This window comes from Rhinopithecus roxellana, chromosome 1, assembly GCF_007565055.1.
Source record: "Rhinopithecus roxellana isolate Shanxi Qingling chromosome 1, ASM756505v1, whole genome shotgun sequence".
NCBI lineage: Eukaryota > Metazoa > Chordata > Mammalia > Primates > Cercopithecidae > Rhinopithecus > Rhinopithecus roxellana.
In genome coordinates, this window is record NC_044549.1 from 130,177,798 (window position 1) to 130,195,619 (window position 17,822).

Below are 17,822 nucleotides of genomic sequence, written 5' to 3' on the forward strand. Positions count from 1 at the left end.
AACTGACTGAACACATACTGATAGTACAAAAATAGCAATTAAGTGTCCAGTTGAACTTTCAATATAAAAAGTCAATCAAGTGTTCACTGACGTTCCAAAAAGATTTACTATAATACCTGATGATCATAAAACAACATAGACTCTATCATCTAGGACCTCACTACAAAAATATAGGGAAGTAATCTACAGAGAATTAGGGAAACCATGTATTACTGAAATGTGTGGACCAAGGGGTCTCTAAGACATGTGTGTTAAAGAGAATAATCTAAAAATCACCCACCAAGTGATTCCCTGATCTTCAGGAGAGCTATTTTAAAAATGTCAAGGAATATGAAAACAAACAACCCAATTAAAAAATGGGTAAAGGGCTTGAATAGACATTTCTCCAAATAAGGTAGATAAATAGCCAAAATATTCAAGAAAATAATCATTAGAGAAATGCAAATCAAATCCATAATTAGATACTACCTCACACACATATGGATAGCTACTATAAAAAAAACAGAATATAAATGTTAGAAAGGATGTGGAGAAATTGGAAACCTTGTATACTGTTGGTGGGAATGTAAAATAAAGCAGCAACTAGGGAAAACAGTACGGCCATTCCTCAAAAAATTAACAGAGTTAATACTTGATCCAGCAATCCCACTTCTGGTTATATACCCAAAAGAACTGAGAGACAGGTCTTAAAGAGATACTGTACATTCATGCTCATAGTGGCATCAGTCATAACAGACAAAAAGTGGAAGTGGCCCAAGTGTCCATTGAAGGATGAATGAATAAATGAAACGTGGTCTATACATACAATGGAATTTTATTCAGCCTTAAAAAGGAAGAAAATTCTGACACATGCTACAACATTTATGAACTTTATGGTAAGCTAAATACCAGTCACAAAAGGACAAACACTATATAATTTCATTCATATGAGATACTTGAGTAATCAAATTCAGAAAAAGAACGGTGAAAAAAGAAAGCAAAACGGTGTTTGCCAGGGGCTGGGAGGAGAGGGGAACAGGGGAGTTGTTGCTTAATAGGTACAGATGTTCAGTTTGGGGAGATGAAAAAATTTGGAGGTGGATGGGGGTAATGACTGTATAATAACGTGAATATACTTAATGCTACTGAACTGTACACTTAAAAATGGTAAATTTTATGTTAGGGTATATTTTACCATAATTTGTTTGTTTTTGAGATGGAGTTTTGCTCTGTCATGACACCCAGGCTGGACTGCAGTGGTGCAGTCTCGGCTCATTGCAACCTCTGCCTCCCAGGTTCAAGCAATTGTCCTGCCTCAGCCTCCCAAGTAGCTGAGACTACAGGTGCGTGCCACCATGCCTGACTAATTTTTGTATTTTTAGTAGAGACAGGGTTCACTATGTTGGCCAGGCTGATCTCGAACTCCTGACCTCAGGTGATCCGCCTGCCTTGGCCTCCTAAAGTGCTGGGATTACAGGTGTGAGCCACCACGCCTGGCCACTACGATTTTTTAAAATAATTTTTTTGAAATATCAAGGAATATGATGAAAATTTTATATTTGCTGAGGACAAAGCCACTCAAGATACTAAACTGTCAACTTTTACTGCTTTGGGTTAAAACTGTATAAATTCAGTTTGGAAACACTGGTTATGTTCAACATCCTACTAATTAGAAGCTCTGATTTGCTGTTGTTTGGCACATTAATTTTTAGGATGTTATTAGGATGTTATTATAAAACTCATTTAAACATAACCAAACTTTCATAAACAAAAAGATAACCAGCCTAGTGTGGTGGCTTATGTCTGCAATCTCACCACCTCTGGAGGCTGAGGTGTGCAGATCACTTGAGCCAAGAGCTTGAAACCAGCCTGGGTGACATGATGAAACCCCATCTCTACAAAAAATACAAAAATTAGCCAATGTGATGGCATGCGCCTGTAGTCCCAGCTACCTGGGAGGGTGAGGCAGAAGGACTGCTTGAGCCTGGAAGACAGAGGTTGCAGTGAGCCAAGACTGTGCCACTGCACTCCATCCTGGGCAACAGAGCGAAAGCCTATCTCAAAAAAAAAAAAAAAAGATAACCAACAAACAGTGCCTAACTTTCTGTATATTTAACTCCATTGAAAATTAACATCACAAAGCCACAATGGTTTCTATGATTTCCTGTTATGAACTCTTGAAAATCAGCTAAAATTTGGATCCATGTTAAAACGAATAAACAGTAATTATGCATATATGCAAGTGTAATTATTACATAATAAATGCAATTTATTACACATCTTTTAAAACATGGGGTCCATGGATGAAAAATGTTGTAATTATATTTAAGAACTTACTTTCACCTTGATGTGTTATCTCTCGAAGTTTGCTTTGTAGTCTCTAGGAGACAAAAAGAACATAGGAGTTAAAAAGGAACACTTTGCAGTTCTACCCACTCAATACTTGAATTAACATATTTTAAAGGTAAAACCCTCAAAACTACAAGGTTATTAAGAACAGTCCTTTACTGTCAGTCAGAAGTAAAATCTTGTGTTTATAGAAAGTGTAGCTAGCAGTATGAAAAGGGACCCAAAGATCAAGTAGCACTCATTTTGCCCACCTCTGCTTCTGTCATTCGGCCACAGTCACCACTTATATTCTTTAGGCACAGGAATGAGGATCAGGATTTATCTACGCTTTGGATAAGGGAATCCAATTAATACTGGCTGATATAGTTTGGATATCTGACTCCTCCAAATCTCATGTTGAAATGTGATTCCCAATGTTGGAAGGTGGGACTCAGTTGAAGGTGTCTGGGGTCATGGGAGTGGATCTGTCACGAATGGCTTGGTACACCCCCGTGGTAATGAGCGACTTCTCCCTCTGTTAGTTTACACAAGAGCTGGATGTTTAAAAGAGCATGGCACTCTTCCCCCAACCCCATTCTTGCTCCTTCTCGTGCCATGTGACACGTCAGCTCTCCTTTACCCTCGCTTCCCGAGGTCCTCACCAGAAGCAGATGCTAGATGCTAACACAGTCTGCAGAACTGTGAGCCAAATAAACCCCTTTTCCTTAAAAATTACCCAGCCTCAAGTATTCCTTTAGAGTAACACAAAAGAGACTACTATAGTGGGTTATGAGTAAAAGGGGTATAATATACTGGGTTATGAGTAAAAAGCTTAAGGCTAAAATCATCAACTACTCCCTCTCAGTTACCTCATACCATATGCAAATGATCAATAACTTCTCAAATCTTGCCCTCTTATCTCCATGGCCACTGACACACCCAGTTCAAGCTCTCAGAAACTCATACCTGTACCATTGCAATGACCTCCCAAGTACTGTCTGCTTTGTTTTACCTCCCTCTTCTCTGTATCCTGCCTCCCATCCCCCAACAGTCACCAGTGCAGTCTTTATGAAACAAACATCAAATCAGTTTCTTGCTTAAAAACCTTTATTTGATCCCATGTGACAAGATTAGTCACAACTCGTTAGTGTGTCCAACAAAATCTGTCCAAATCTGGACCTAGCTGTTGTTTCTCGCCTGACCTGCCTATATATTACACAGCGGAGCCCTAGTGAAGCTGCTGGCACTCTTTCAGCAATCCATACTTCTTTGCTTTGTATTCTTTTACGAATAATGGCCTCATTCCCCACAAAGATTTCCTGTTTCTCCTCTCATCGATGTCAAAAATACTCTTATTTATTCCTTAAAACTAGGTTCATGGTATTGTCAACAAATAAATTGCAAGAAAAAAAGAGGTATAGGAGTAATTTACAGATTAAAAGAGATTAAGAGCCTAAACAAAGCCTCTGTGGATGATTCTTCCTGGCTTATTTTAGAATCATATGGCTAGAAAGAAATAAGAAGCCAATATGGAACATTTTAAAATATAAATATGATAGCTCTAATCTATTCCTAGCCACATGACAATATTAAAAAACAAAACAAAACAAAACTGCTATGTCACTTCACCCATCGGGATGACTACTATCAAGAAAACAGAAAGTAAGTGTTAGCAAGAATGCGAAGAAACTGGAACCCTTGAGTGTTGCTAGTAGGGATGTAAAGTGGCATAGCTGCTATGGAAAACAGTAGGGCAATTCCTCAAAAAATTAAAAATAGAATTGCTATTTGATCCAACAATTCTACTTCTGGGTATATATCCCAAAGAAATAAAAGCAAGAACTCAAAGGTATTTGTACACCCATGTTCACAGCAGCATTGTTCACAACAACCAAAAGGTAGAAGCAGCCCAAGTGTCCCCTGAAGGAGGAATGGGCAAACAAATTGTGGTATATACATAAAAATACTTGTCAAAAACTCATCAAATGGTACACTTATGACATTTCTTTTTGCTGTTGTACATTTTACCTTTTAATAAAGTACCGCAAAGAAATATTAAACTCTAGTTAATGCTATGCATGATAAAAATATTGAGGGGTAAAATATATTACTGTCTGCAACTTGCTTTGAAACATAAGAAATTAAGATGGATTCATGAATGAATAGAGGAATAGACAGAAATATGATGAAAGAAACATAGTAAAATGTTACCTCTAACATTATTAGGAAGGCACCATGAATATCTCCTTTCTTTTCCAATAGATAAGCAGTGACTTCATGTAGCTGATACTTCTGAGTAATCTAGGAAATAAAAAAGATAAATATTTTTATTCACCAGTCTTGTTTGTGGAGTGGGAAGATCCCATTGAGGATGAAAAAAACTTATATGATAATAATGAATTTATACCTTATTAGTATGATACTTTACAGTATAATATGCAAATAACTGACTTTCTAGTCATATAGTAGCTCATTTGGCAGTTCTAACTGGACCAAATTCACTCATTTTTTTCATTTATTTATTTTAAAAAAGTTACACACCTGAATTAGGTATACACACTGGAGAAAAGCCAGCGTATATACATACATAGTAACAATACAAACTAGAACTTGATCAAGTATAATTATTAAAAAATTGAAAATGACAATGAAAACATTACACATCAACTTATGAAATATTAATAAAAATTAATAAACAAAATCTCTAATTAGTAAAAAAGAAGTATCCGTTAGGCTAGGGAGAAAAAAGGAAAAAAGTACAGAAAATGATGGCAAACAATAGGGAAACAATAGAGAGATTTCACAATCTCCAATGTAGCTTTTTTGAAAAGATTAACAAGTTAGAAAAAATGTTTATTAGAAGAAAAAAGACAACAAATAATAACAGTTTAACAGAACAAAGGAAAAAAACATCATAGTCTCAATAAATACAGGAAAAAGCATTTGGCAAAATACAGCACCCATTCATGACAAAAACAAAACACTCTTACTCAAACTGGGGATAACATTTTCTTACTAAAAATCATCTACCAAAATCCTATGATAAATACCATGTTTAATGTAAAATATTAGATATGTTCCCTTTTAAATCAGGAACAAGGTTAGCAGTCACACTATCACTGCTTCTATTCACCAGTACCTCAGAGTTCCTAGACATCTGATAAGAGAAAGAAAAAACTACAAGATTGGAATTAAAATAAAACTGCCATTAGTCTTATTGTCATAATAATCTAGAAACTGAATTTTAAAAGAATTCTGCCTGGTTGCTCCATACAAAACAATGTACAAAAATTAGTTAACATTTTAATAAGCAGCAGCAATCAATAAAAAAAGGTCATCTCAAAAAATCTCCTTGTACAATATTAATAAAAACTACAAAGTAACTATGAACAAATTTAATATGTGCAGGAACCTTATATAAAAGCTATAAAACCTCACCAAAGAGCAGAAAAGGCTGTTTTAAAAGGCATACATTTTCCTGAAAGAAAAGAATCAACACTTTAGAGACGTCAATTCTCTCTGAATTAGTCTATAAATTCAATGTATTCATAAATCAAAATTCCAGAGAGTTTGTTTCTTTTAAAGAAACTTGAGAATGTGATCTCTAAATTAATGTGGAATACTAGGAGATGTAGGACACCAAAAATAGCCAAACCATTTTAAAGAAAAAGAATAAGGAGGGAGGATTCTTTTTCCAAATAATAAATCTATTGAAAAGCTGTATTAATTAAAATATGTGGTATGAGTATAGGGAAGGACAACCAAAGGAAGAGAATGGAACCCACAAACAGAGTCATGTATATTTGGGAGTTTAGTATACGGCAGTATGGCATTAAAAACCAGTGAGGAATGGATAATAAAATGCCACATGGACCATTAGCCATCATGTGGAAGAAAAGATAAAAATCCTTCTTTTGATCAGCTTGCAAAAATTAACTCCAGATGGATTAAAAGCCTAAATGTAAGAAGCTAAACTATAAAATTTATATATATAAGAGAATATCCTTTATTCCATTAAAATAGGAAAGGAAATACACACACACACACACACACACACACACACACACACACACACACACACTTAAGACATAAATACTGGTAAACTAAAACAGAAGTCACTAAAAGCCAAGTTAAATGATGTGCCATAATAAATTGGAAGAAAGTATCTCCAGCACATAAAATTAGCAAAGGATTGGAGATTGGGAAATCAGAAAAAAACTTCTAGAACTCAATAAGAGAACCACAGAAACTCAACAGAAAAAATGGGCAAATGACATGAATAAATAATTCAGAGAAAAGAAAATTCCAATGGTCATCAAACATATGGAAAGATGTTTAATGTCATGAGTAATCACTAATATCCACCATGGCAAAAATTAAGAAGACTAAAAATACTAGGCATCAGCAAGGATGTGAAAAATACTAGGCATCAGCAAGGATGTGAAATATCAGACACTGCTGATGAGAACAGAAACAATCTGGAAATCAACTTGGCAATATCAGTAGAACTACACTACTTTGTTGTCTAAACAATTCCATTTCCAAGTATATTACTTAGACAAACCTCATATGGGCACACAAGAAGATATATATAAAGATGTACACTGTAATACTGTTTATAATAGCAAAAGATTGGAAACTATCTAAATGTTTACCAAGAGGGAAATAAATTGGCACATTCATTTGATAGATTACCATAAGATCACTAAATGAATGAAGTAGATCTACATGTATAAAATTTTTTTTTTTAATTTAGTAAAAGTGGCCAGATGCAGTGGCTCATGCCAGTAATCCCAGAACTTTGGGAGGCCAAGGTGGGCGGATCACTTGAGGTCAGCAGTTCAAGACCAGCCTGGGCAACATGGTGAAACCCCATCTCTACTAAAAATACAAAAATCAGCACGGTGGCATGCGCCTGTAATTTCAGCAACTTGGGAGGCTGAGGTAGGAGAATCACTTGAATCTGGGAGGTGGAGGTTGCAGTGAGCAGAGATCATGCCACTGCACTCCAGCCTAGATGACAGAGAGAGACTGTCTCAAAAAAAAAAAAAAAAAAAAATTGGTTAAAAAAAAGCAATTTATAATAAAATATCTACTGTATATTACTACAAATTTTAAAAACATATAAAACTAACATGTATTTTATAGATACATACACATATAGGAAAAATTCAAAACATAGATCAGAAGGATAAACACCAGTTTAGGATGGTGGACCCCTCTGGGAGAGGGGGGAATGAGATAATGGGTGCTCTAGTTTTAATATAAACCAACAAGAACAACAAGATAACAAAGATCTAAGGCCAGTATGGCAAAATGTTAACTGTAAAATTTGGCTGATGGGTATATACATAGTTGATATTCAGTACATTTCTGTAAATTTGAAATATTTAATAATTAAACATTTTTTAAAAGTATGTGGGGGCAATTCTGGAGGTAGATGCAGAAAATACAGGCAACTGTTTCAGGAGTGTTGATAGGAAAGGAAAAGAGATACATGATAGCTGAAAAATAAATGTTAAAAGGGAAACATACTAACCTGTTATAGAAAATAATGTGTGTGTCTGTACATTTTCATTTAGAAACAGGAGAAAATAAGGGAAGAGAATTAAGGCAATGAATATGCTAAAGTTACTGAATTGCTATTTAGTCTATTAAGTTTTATGGCACAACAGGACTATCTAACCATCTGTGTCTGCAAGCAAGAGTTTGGTCTCCTTTCAATATTTTTACTATGTTCCTTTTTCTATGCTTATTGAGTTGGTTAGAATTTCTATCATGCTGATCAATAACAATTTCTATAAAGCTGACTTTACTAAAATAAATGGAGAGGCAGTTTATCACAGCAATTAAGAGCATGCACTATAGAGTCAGACTATGTGCGTTCAATCTCAGGGGCCACCACTTAGTAGGTATAAACTTACACAGGTAACTTCATACGTGAGTCTCCCTTTTAATTATGTCTTTGACTTATGAATTATCATTATTTTACAGTGAATTGTGATCCTATTCTGATCCAATCCTTTAAACCTTTGACGTATTTGACAGGCTTCTCAAAATCAAAGTTCAGATTCTAAAACTGAGTCTTTTTAATCTCAACCTAATATTGGGATGTTGCAGAGGGTCCCTGAGGCATACAAAAGAGAGATCATAAACCAGCTTATTTGATGTGCTAAATTATATGGGAAACACTGTCACATAAGAAATGATGTTTCTTTGAGTTGGATTTGTATATAGTGTTATTAATATGTGTTCCAAAATTCTGAGATTCCTAGAAATCTGGTTATGTGTTGGTATATGTTATCAGTCATATTTTGGGTTATTATGTTAAATTGTTGTAGGCCACAGAAAATAACCAAATATCCTTGACAACTATGCCTTTAATCACAGCCATTTTAAGTAATGTTGTCCACAGTTAATTACTTTATTTTGATGCTTTTTTTTCTGAAATCTCCTTGCAAATTCTAAAGTGTTGCATCTTCAAGGAGGTCATGAAAAAGAGTGCAACAAACATTCTTGAATACAGGTTTCTGACAACTGTGACACCATATTACCACTGAATTGGGTAAAAATTTCCCAAACCCCAATGGAAAAAGCAAACAAACCTGGCCTCATAAAATTGCTAACCTGACATTAAGAAAAATAAGAATTAATTACAGTGGACTGAAATAATTTTTTATGACTTGTTTGAAACACTGCTGATACTTTTATGTGTTGCTTTCCAGAGTTAAGAAAATTTTTTTTTCTGGGGTGGGGGTTGCGGGGGTGGGGAGGGCTATTCATAGCCTTACAATAATTTGGTGAAGTATATTTTTGTGGCAAAATTAAAACATTTACTTTTTTCTATACCTGATCCTTCCCAAATTTGGAAACTGAATATTCATATTCTATGGCAACAGTTATTTTCGTGAGTTCAGTAAGAATTTGCTCTGTTTGTAGCAGAAAAATTGGAAACACCAGTTATATTACCAAGGCTTTGACTGGAATGTCATTATTTTTAGATATAACCAGACTGCTTTAAGAAACTAAGCTTAACTTTAAGGAGGCAATAAAGTCCTTGGAAAAACTGGTCTGATCCCTTGTCAAGATGGCATGCTTACAGGGTTCCTGGACTTGCAGTAAGTAAAGAATGTCACTTCCTGAGAAGCCCAGGAACTTCAGAATATTTGGGGGCCTCAAGAAAAGAGTATACCTAGGTACTGCAGGTAAAATCTGATGATGGCAAGCCCATGGCTTCATTTCCCAGCCTGAAGATGAGAGATTTTTAAAGGTCTACTGTGAGATTTCTTGTAAGTTTCAGCAGAGCAGATTTTTTAAAAGCCAATCACTACTCTTGTAGTACTTATATAAATTAATCTTATAGTACTTATATAAAAAATAGTATTATATAAATAATAAATACAATGACACTAAACTTATTTTACAAGTCAATTGAACTTACTCTGATTATTTTTGGTAAAAATGGGGTAACTGGAGAAACAACTATTTCACAAAAAAAAAAACTACAGTAAACATTATGAGATTCTAACTCACAGTTTTTGAGATTTTATTATTTACTTGCAATTTGACTATATCCTGAATTTTTAGTTTCTTCCAATATCTGACGAACTCTCCAAACTAATATTTGAACATTTTCTCCCATTTTTCTGACTTGGAATCACTGAAATTAAAACTGCTTTTCACAAAGCTCTGCACACTAAAGCTAGACAACTTGATATAAATTTTGGAGGAATCACCACAACAACTTATTTACGGACAGAAAGTTCTCTGGAACACTGGGAGACAAGCTTAGAGACTGCTCCGAACATTAACTTTTGTTTCCTTTTTGTTTCTATAGAAATGACTTTTATTAAATGCCTATGTGCCTATACCTGACTGACTTTGATGGAAACCCACTTACCACACCACCTCCTAAAGTGAGATGCAACTATTTAACTCAACTGACCTATTTTCACAACCAAGAGATTGTTTCAATAAGATATGGGACAATGTACCTGAATTTGTTCCTTTCCACTTGTTCCAATCTATGATTTTCTCCCCTCTGCCAATCTATTATGTCAAAACCACTAACCCAAATCTCTCCAGAGCTACCCACCTGGCTTTTAATATGTGAAACTTTCTAAAAGTAAAATTTCGAAGGGGGCACCGAACAAAACCAAAATACATTTCCCCCAAATACTGAGGATTGTTAAGTTAAAGACAATGAAAATGCAGAGGAATCCTTTGCCCCCACCTCTATCTGCCTGATAGCAGGACATACATTCTTAACTGGAGATAGCACTTGCTTATTGGCCCAGAGAAGGTACCAGCAGGCACCGGAGGAATCAGGGAACACAGTTGACTATCTTCCCATACATGTTCCCACCTTTTACTAGGCTCGAACTGCTCTCTCCTGTCTTGTCATTATGTAAGATTTAAGGCTCTTTGTTAAAATGCTGTTTAAGCAAAGCCCCTAAGCCACTGCCTTGAGAAAGATACTTTTGAGCTGAGGTCTCTCCTACATGATGGGTATAGCACATATCAATAAACCTCTGTTTGTTTTTCTTTCATTAATCTGACTTTTGTTTCCAGAAGTGTCTCAACTAAGAATTTATAAGGTTTAAAAAAGAAATTATATATTTTTTCCCCTTTTCTTTGATCATCTGACAAATGGAGAATGTTAAGAAGAGTTTACTCTTGTCTCTTCTATATTGTTCGTCTTACCTGAATAGTTTCTTCCAGACGGTAGCACTCAAGAACTTGCAGAGTCTCTATAACTTGGGTTGGGTTGAACTGACACAACAGCTCAATGAACTGCTCTGTGATAGAAGGAGATATTTGCAGTAATTCTTGATTTATATGAATACCTTCCCTAAAAATACAAAAGATAAGAGAATACTCAATTGTAGCATCATTTAATCACATCTATAATTAAAAGCTACCAGTAAAAAGCATATTACATTAAAACTAGGACTACCTGCTGGTCAGGGAAAAATATGAATTGAAAGTCTCAATGTTATTTAGGTTACTTGGGCAAACTGTACATTACATAAGAGGCATTGTAAGTTGCAATATTACTCAGGTTATGATGAATAATTAAGGAAGTAACATTCAGTTGAAACTCTTCTAAATCATACCAAAAGTTGTATTTTACTCTAAAAGAAATAAGAGCCACCCAATTTAGTCCTAATAATTTGATCTCTAAGTAACTATATATAACCGTCTTGCAATCTCAGTGTTTCTTCTTTACGTTCTTCATAGCACCAATCATACCACATTGCAATGACTTCTTTAATTATTTGTCTTCTCTAAAACACTATAAATTCTGTGAGGGGTAGGTACCAGGTATCTTCTCAGTAATAAATTTTTTAAGCTAACCAATGTTTGCATGTAATGAGGACTATTTTTTTTTGGTTATTGTTAAAACAAATAAAGGAATAATACTAAAATACATAATATTTATGGGTTCATTTGCCTAGTATGCCAGCTACTCACATAGCCCACTATTCATAATGCCTATACAAAAGTTTTGGAAGTAGAGTATTAATTGCATTATGATGGGCACTCAAGCACTCAACTACTGATGGCCAAAAGTAGCTACTTAGGAAATCAACTGTTCATTGAGACCTAAGAATCATCCTCTCTCTAGCTTCAAAAGAAGTTAGTTCCTTCTGTGAGTCCTATCTTCTCTTCAGAATTCCTCAAATAAAGCTCATTATTACATAAAGAACTGGAATAGGGTTAATAAGATACAACAATGATTGCTTGGAAAACTAGCCCAGTTCTGAAGAAAGGTTAAAGCACATGGTCTAAAGAAATAGTTTCCAGCTTTTCTCATATTGTGGCACACAGAAAATAAGATATTTGTATGGTCCACTGTAGTGAAGTAAGATTGCTTACAAGGGACTCTGGTTGTCCCAAGAGCTGAGACAGTCTCCAGGCACACTTGTAACCATGTACAGTACATCAATAGCCACAAGGTGGGACTCTCTGGACTCCAGAAAGAACAATTTGGATTTTATAATTATTCATAAGTGATGGTAAATTGTGCTTCTACTTTTACTAATAAGAAGCTTGGGTTAAAGAAAAAGAGACTGTATTTAGACATAGGGCATTTTCCCTAATTTAAGAGCTTTGTGATACTCAGTCCTGAGCAGAGGTGGGTAAACGATAAACTAAGTAAATTCTGCTGCTTGGAACTTTCAATCCTTGCTGATGGGCTAATTCAGTATCTCCTCAAATTGCCTATAAACTCCAAAGAAAGAGTGTTCATTTTTTGTTTTTTTGTTTTGTTTCTTGGTATCTTACGACTGCCTTTAATACAGACGTTTGTTCAGTTACTGGCTATTCCTTATGTATACCACCACCTTAGTTCTTACCAACAACTTGAAAATCATCTGTTTAAGTATCTGTGCCCCCAACTACATTGTAAAGTCCATGGTATTGCATTCATAATTGTTTACCCATCATTAAGACATAATAAATAATACTCAGTAATCTGATGTAAATATACATTGAATTGAACTGAAATGAATGGAGATAGGACACTGGACTGCCTTCAAACAGAGGAAAACACGTAGGGTCCAGCCCTACGGGGCTTAGCGGGTGTTCTCCCCGTGTGCGGAGATGAGAGACTGTAATAAAGACACAAGACAAAGAGATAAAGGGAAAATAGCTGGGCCCAGGGGACCACTACCACCAAGACGCAGAGACCGGTAGTGGCCCCAAACGGCTGGGCGCGCTGATATTTACTGCGTACAAGACAAGCAGGGCAGGGTAAGGAGGATGAATCTTCTAATTTAAGGTGAAGCAAGTCACCTGATCATAGGACAGGGGGCCCTTCCCTTTCAGGTAGCCGCAGCAGAGAGAGAGAAGGCAGCATATGTCAGCACGCACTTACAAGAAAGATCAAAGACTTTCAGACTTTCACTATTTCTTCTACTGTTATCTACTACGAACTTCAAAGAGGATCCAGGAGTACGGGAGGAACATGAAAGTGGACAAGGAGAGTGACCATTGAAGCACAGCACCACAGGGAGGGGTTTAGGCCTCCGGATGACTGCGGGCAGGCCTGGATAATATCCAGCCTTCCACAAGAAGCTGGTGGAGCAGAGTGTTCCCTGACTCCTCCAAGGAAAGGAGACTCCCTTTCGCAGTCTGCTAAGTAATGTGTGTCTTCCCAGACACTGGCGTTACCGCTTGACCAAGGAGCCCTCAAGCGGCCCTTATGTGGGCGTGACAGAGGGCTCACCTCTTGCCTTCTAGGTCACTTCTCACAATGTCCCTTCAGCACTTGACCCTATACCCGCTGGTTATTCCTAGGTTATATTAGTAATGCAACAAAGAGTAATATTAAAAGCTAATGATTAATAATGTTTATAATAATGATTGATAATTGTCCATGATCCTCTCTATATCTAATTTGTATTATGACTATTCTTATTTTAACTGTTTTCTTTATTATACTGAAACAGTTTGTGCCTTCAGTCTCTTGCCTCGGCACCTAGGTAATCTTTCCCCCACAAAAACGTAGAATAGAGGGCTGAAAATTACAGGGACTAGGGCTATGAAGTCAGAGATAGCTAGGAATCAATCCTATCAGAAAGTCCTATGTGGAGAAATTAGAAGCAGCACATGATAAATCTAGGGACACGGCAGTTCTCTATGTGGGAATATAATATTGTGATCTAATAAGCACACAGTTCCTAAAATCCTTAAGCTTTCCAAAGTGTTATCTTCTTACATGCTAGTGAGATGACTGAGGGCTGGGGGCTCCTGGACAGCCTCAGGATAAGGGCTGGTTGCCAGGGAAGCCAACCACGTGATTAGAGGGCTGGAACTTTCAGTCCTACCCCAACGCTGACACCTCCGGAGAGGGAAGAGGGGCTGAAGGTTGACTTGATCACCAATGGCCAACGATGTAATCAATCACGTCTACATAATAAAGCCTCCATAAAAACCCCAAGGGCTAAGTTCAGGGAGTTTCTGGATCGCTGTACACGTGGAGGATCCTGGAGGGCAGTGTGCGCCGAGAGGGCATGGAAGCTGCCTGGCCCTTCCCACATACCTCTCCCTATGCATTTTTTCTATCTGGCTGTTCCTCTGTATCTGTTGTAATATCTTTTATTATAAACCAGTAAATGTAAGTAAAGTTCTCCCTGAATTGTGTGAGCTGCTCCAGCAAATTAATCGAACCTGGGGCGGAGGGTCAAGGGTATCCTGATTTAAAGTCCTAGTTGGTCAGAAGCACAGGCTACAGCCTGGGGCTTATGCTTGGTACCTGAAGTAGGGGCTAGTTTTGTGGGACTAAGCCTGTGGGAAGAGAAATAACAGGAAAATTCTAAGCCCTCCAACCAACTTAATGAAACTGAGATGGAGCAGGGGCCTCTCTTAATGAGCTGCCACATACCTTCCCCTCCTTCAAGCATGAAAATAAAGAAAAATCTTGAATCTCTTCAAAGGAAATTCCAGGCATCTAGCTAGCCTTTAGAAGTAAATGAGCAACCTGATAACAAAGAAATAGCTTACAACAATAGCCACCCAAGTAGGTTAGAGCCACAAGATGTTTGATTCCCTGTAGAAATTAAAGATAACATCTTAACATATGTCCCTGAGTTGTTTTTCTGAAACCTGCACCACAACCAGATGGAAAATGCCAACCACTGTCAAGCAGAACTCAGATAAGGGGGCCCCTAAGGACTGAGCCCTGACTTCTGTTGTTTGCTCTACATTGCTTTCTAAAGGGTCTGGAGAGAGTCACACCCACAAGCCAAACCTTAATATTCCTTCTGCTGACCCCACGTTCTTAGACAAAATTTTGTTTCCTTAACCAACTGCAAATCAAATAATCTCTGAAGCCACTTATGCCATATAGGACCCCCATTTCAAGATATCCCACCTTTTTTGAGCCAAATCAATGTAGGGATTTGCAATTTGGCCTGTAATTTCTGCTTTCCTGAAATGTTCCCCTGCTTTTAAAAGCTCTTCCTGTAAGCCATCAGGTATGTCTGGTCTTAAGCATGAGCTGCCGATTCTCCTTGCTTGGTGTCCTGCAAAGAAATGCCCTCCGTTCTCTCACTGCAAACCTCAATGTGGGTCTTTGGCTTTACTGCACCAGGTAAGTGGACCCAGGTTCAGTTTGGTAACAGACCCCATCTTAAAAATTGAGTTCCCAGCCATGACAGAATGGCAAGTCAGACATGCCTCAGTATGCCCCTTCCTTATTAACCTTTAACCAGAATTATTTCCTAAGGAGTAAGCAGAAACCAGCTCTGGAAAACAAAACACAGATGGCTCATTCTTTCATTGCCTTTAGCCAACTCTCTGAGGTTGTGACCAGACTCTTTCTCCACCTTTGCTGTTTCAATGTGACAGCTCACCAGTTTCACAACACATCCTTTCCTAAGCACTAACCACCACCTCCACAACTGTTTTGCTGAATGGCAGAGGACATGCAGTGAGGGTTTTCGTATCATCTGCTTCACCTTTCAACGTCAGAGGGCTGAAAACTGCCCCTTTGGATTGTGCTAACGCTGCCATATTTTGAACATGGGTCCCACAAAAAAGCGTGAAGCTCAATTGTGCATGTGCTTATTTCCCCTTTCATAAATATTCATGACTCTTCCTACAGGTTACTGAATATATATACTTAGCTACTCTACTCAGCATAAATCACTGTTCCTTTTACCCCTCCCTTAGACTGCTTGTTTTCAGCTTCTGCCAGAGGCTACACTTCCCAGCCTGCAGAATGGCCACCTTGCAGGCTGCAACCCTTTATGTGAAATAAAGCTCTCCTTTCAAAATTTATGAACCTTGTGATTCTTCAGTTGACAAGGATCTGACAGTAACTCCAGATACATAGTGTTAGAAATGAGTGAAATTATAGGCTACCCAGTTGGTGCCCACTAGAGAATTGCTTGATTGGTGTGTGGGGAAAAATTGCCACACACGTCACCAAAGCAGATTGGTCTATCTTATTATCAGAGGGATCAAGGCTGTGTCTCAAGAGAACACTATTAGGTAAAAGAAAATGGGAATGTTAACCAATGTTTCCCCTACACTCAGATGAGCCAGTGTGCTTTCCAGATGTTTACGTCAAATTGTAGGTTGTATTTTATGCCAAATTGTTGGTATTTCATTTACATCAGACTTCTGTTAATATGTCTTATAAATGCAAGACTATAGAGCAAATTAAGACTAGATATAAGTATGAATAATAGTACTTAATTCTTTCCAGAAAATTTATTGACACAACCATTTACAAGAAACAAAGTTGTGAATATGCATCAAACCAAGCAAATCATCCAGATGAATAGATTTTGATGGATTCACTTGTGAGAGAAATAATGTGTCTGATGGGAAATGATCAGGCCAGATCAGTATAATCAAAACTTTAATAAATTAGCTGGAGCATTAATGAATTTACATCCATTTCTGACTGCTGCTTATCAGTCTTGCACATAAATTTGTTATATCCATTTCCCAAAGCTGTTAGTCTTCTATTAACTATCCGCTTTGCAATATAACCACTGTTTTGTCAGTTTTAGAAGAAAGCATGTGTGTGCCTTGTGAAACACACATACAAACCCTGCCTACTACAGAATTCAGGTTGGAGAACATATCCACTCTTATTCAGACTGTGAAAATCATTTCAAATTATAACTCTGTAAACTGAACTATTTCTAGGGAAGACTAAAAATATCTATCAGTTTTGAAAAACATACATCAAATTCTTTTTTTTTTAAGACAGTCTCACTCTGTCATCCAGGCTGGACTGAAGTGGTGTAATTTTAACTCACTGCAATCTCCGCCTCCTGGGCTCCAGTGATCTTCCCACCTCAGCCTCCTGAGTAGCTGTGACTATAGGCGTGGGGCACTATGCCTGGCAAATTTTTGATTTTTTTTGTAGAGATGGGGTCTCACCACATTGCCCAGGCTGGTCTTGAACTCTTGGGCTTGAGTGATCCACCTGCCTCAGCCTCCTAAAGTGCTGGGATTACAGGTGTAAGCCAATATGTCTAGCCCACATTAAAATTATTCTAAAACTCAAATTCTGTAAATTAGTTCAACCATTGTGGAAGACAGTATGGCAATTCCTCAAGGAGCTAGAACCAGAAATACCATTTGACCCAGCAATTCCATTACTGGGTATATACCCAAAGGAATATGAATCATTCTGCTATAAAGACATAGGCACACGTAAGTTTATTGCAACACTATTTACAATAGCAAAGTCATGGAACCAACCCAAATGCCCATCCAAATGATAGAGTGGATAAAGAAAATGTGGTACATATATACCATGGAATACTATGCAGCCATAAAAAGGAATGAGATCATGTCCTTTGCAGGGTCATGGATGAAGCTGGAAGCCATTATCCTCAGCAAACTAACACAGGAACAGAAAACCAAACACCGGATGTTCTCATTCATAAGAGGGAGTTGAATGATAAGAACACATGGACACAGGGAGGGGAAGAACACACACCAGGGCCTGTTGCGGGGTGGGGGACGAGGGGAGGGAACTTAGAGGATGG

The 17,822-nt window shown here is 37.3% G+C and overlaps 1 protein-coding gene across 3 annotated transcripts in view; it reads right to left on the reverse strand.

Annotated features, from left to right (window-relative positions):
* Positions 1-17,822, reverse strand: part of VPS8 (VPS8 subunit of CORVET complex) — a 263,309-nt gene that overhangs the window by 102,478 nt on the left and 143,009 nt on the right. For all 3 annotated transcript variants that reach the window (XM_030931118.1, XM_030931123.1, XM_030931127.1), the window contains 3 exons: positions 11,011-11,158; positions 4,519-4,608; positions 2,317-2,359 (listed from right to left, as the gene is read on the reverse strand). In XM_030931118.1, coding sequence (XP_030786978.1) covers positions 2,317-2,359; positions 4,519-4,608; positions 11,011-11,158 — 281 coding nt within the window. The remainder of the gene's footprint in view (positions 1-2,316; positions 2,360-4,518; positions 4,609-11,010; positions 11,159-17,822) is intronic.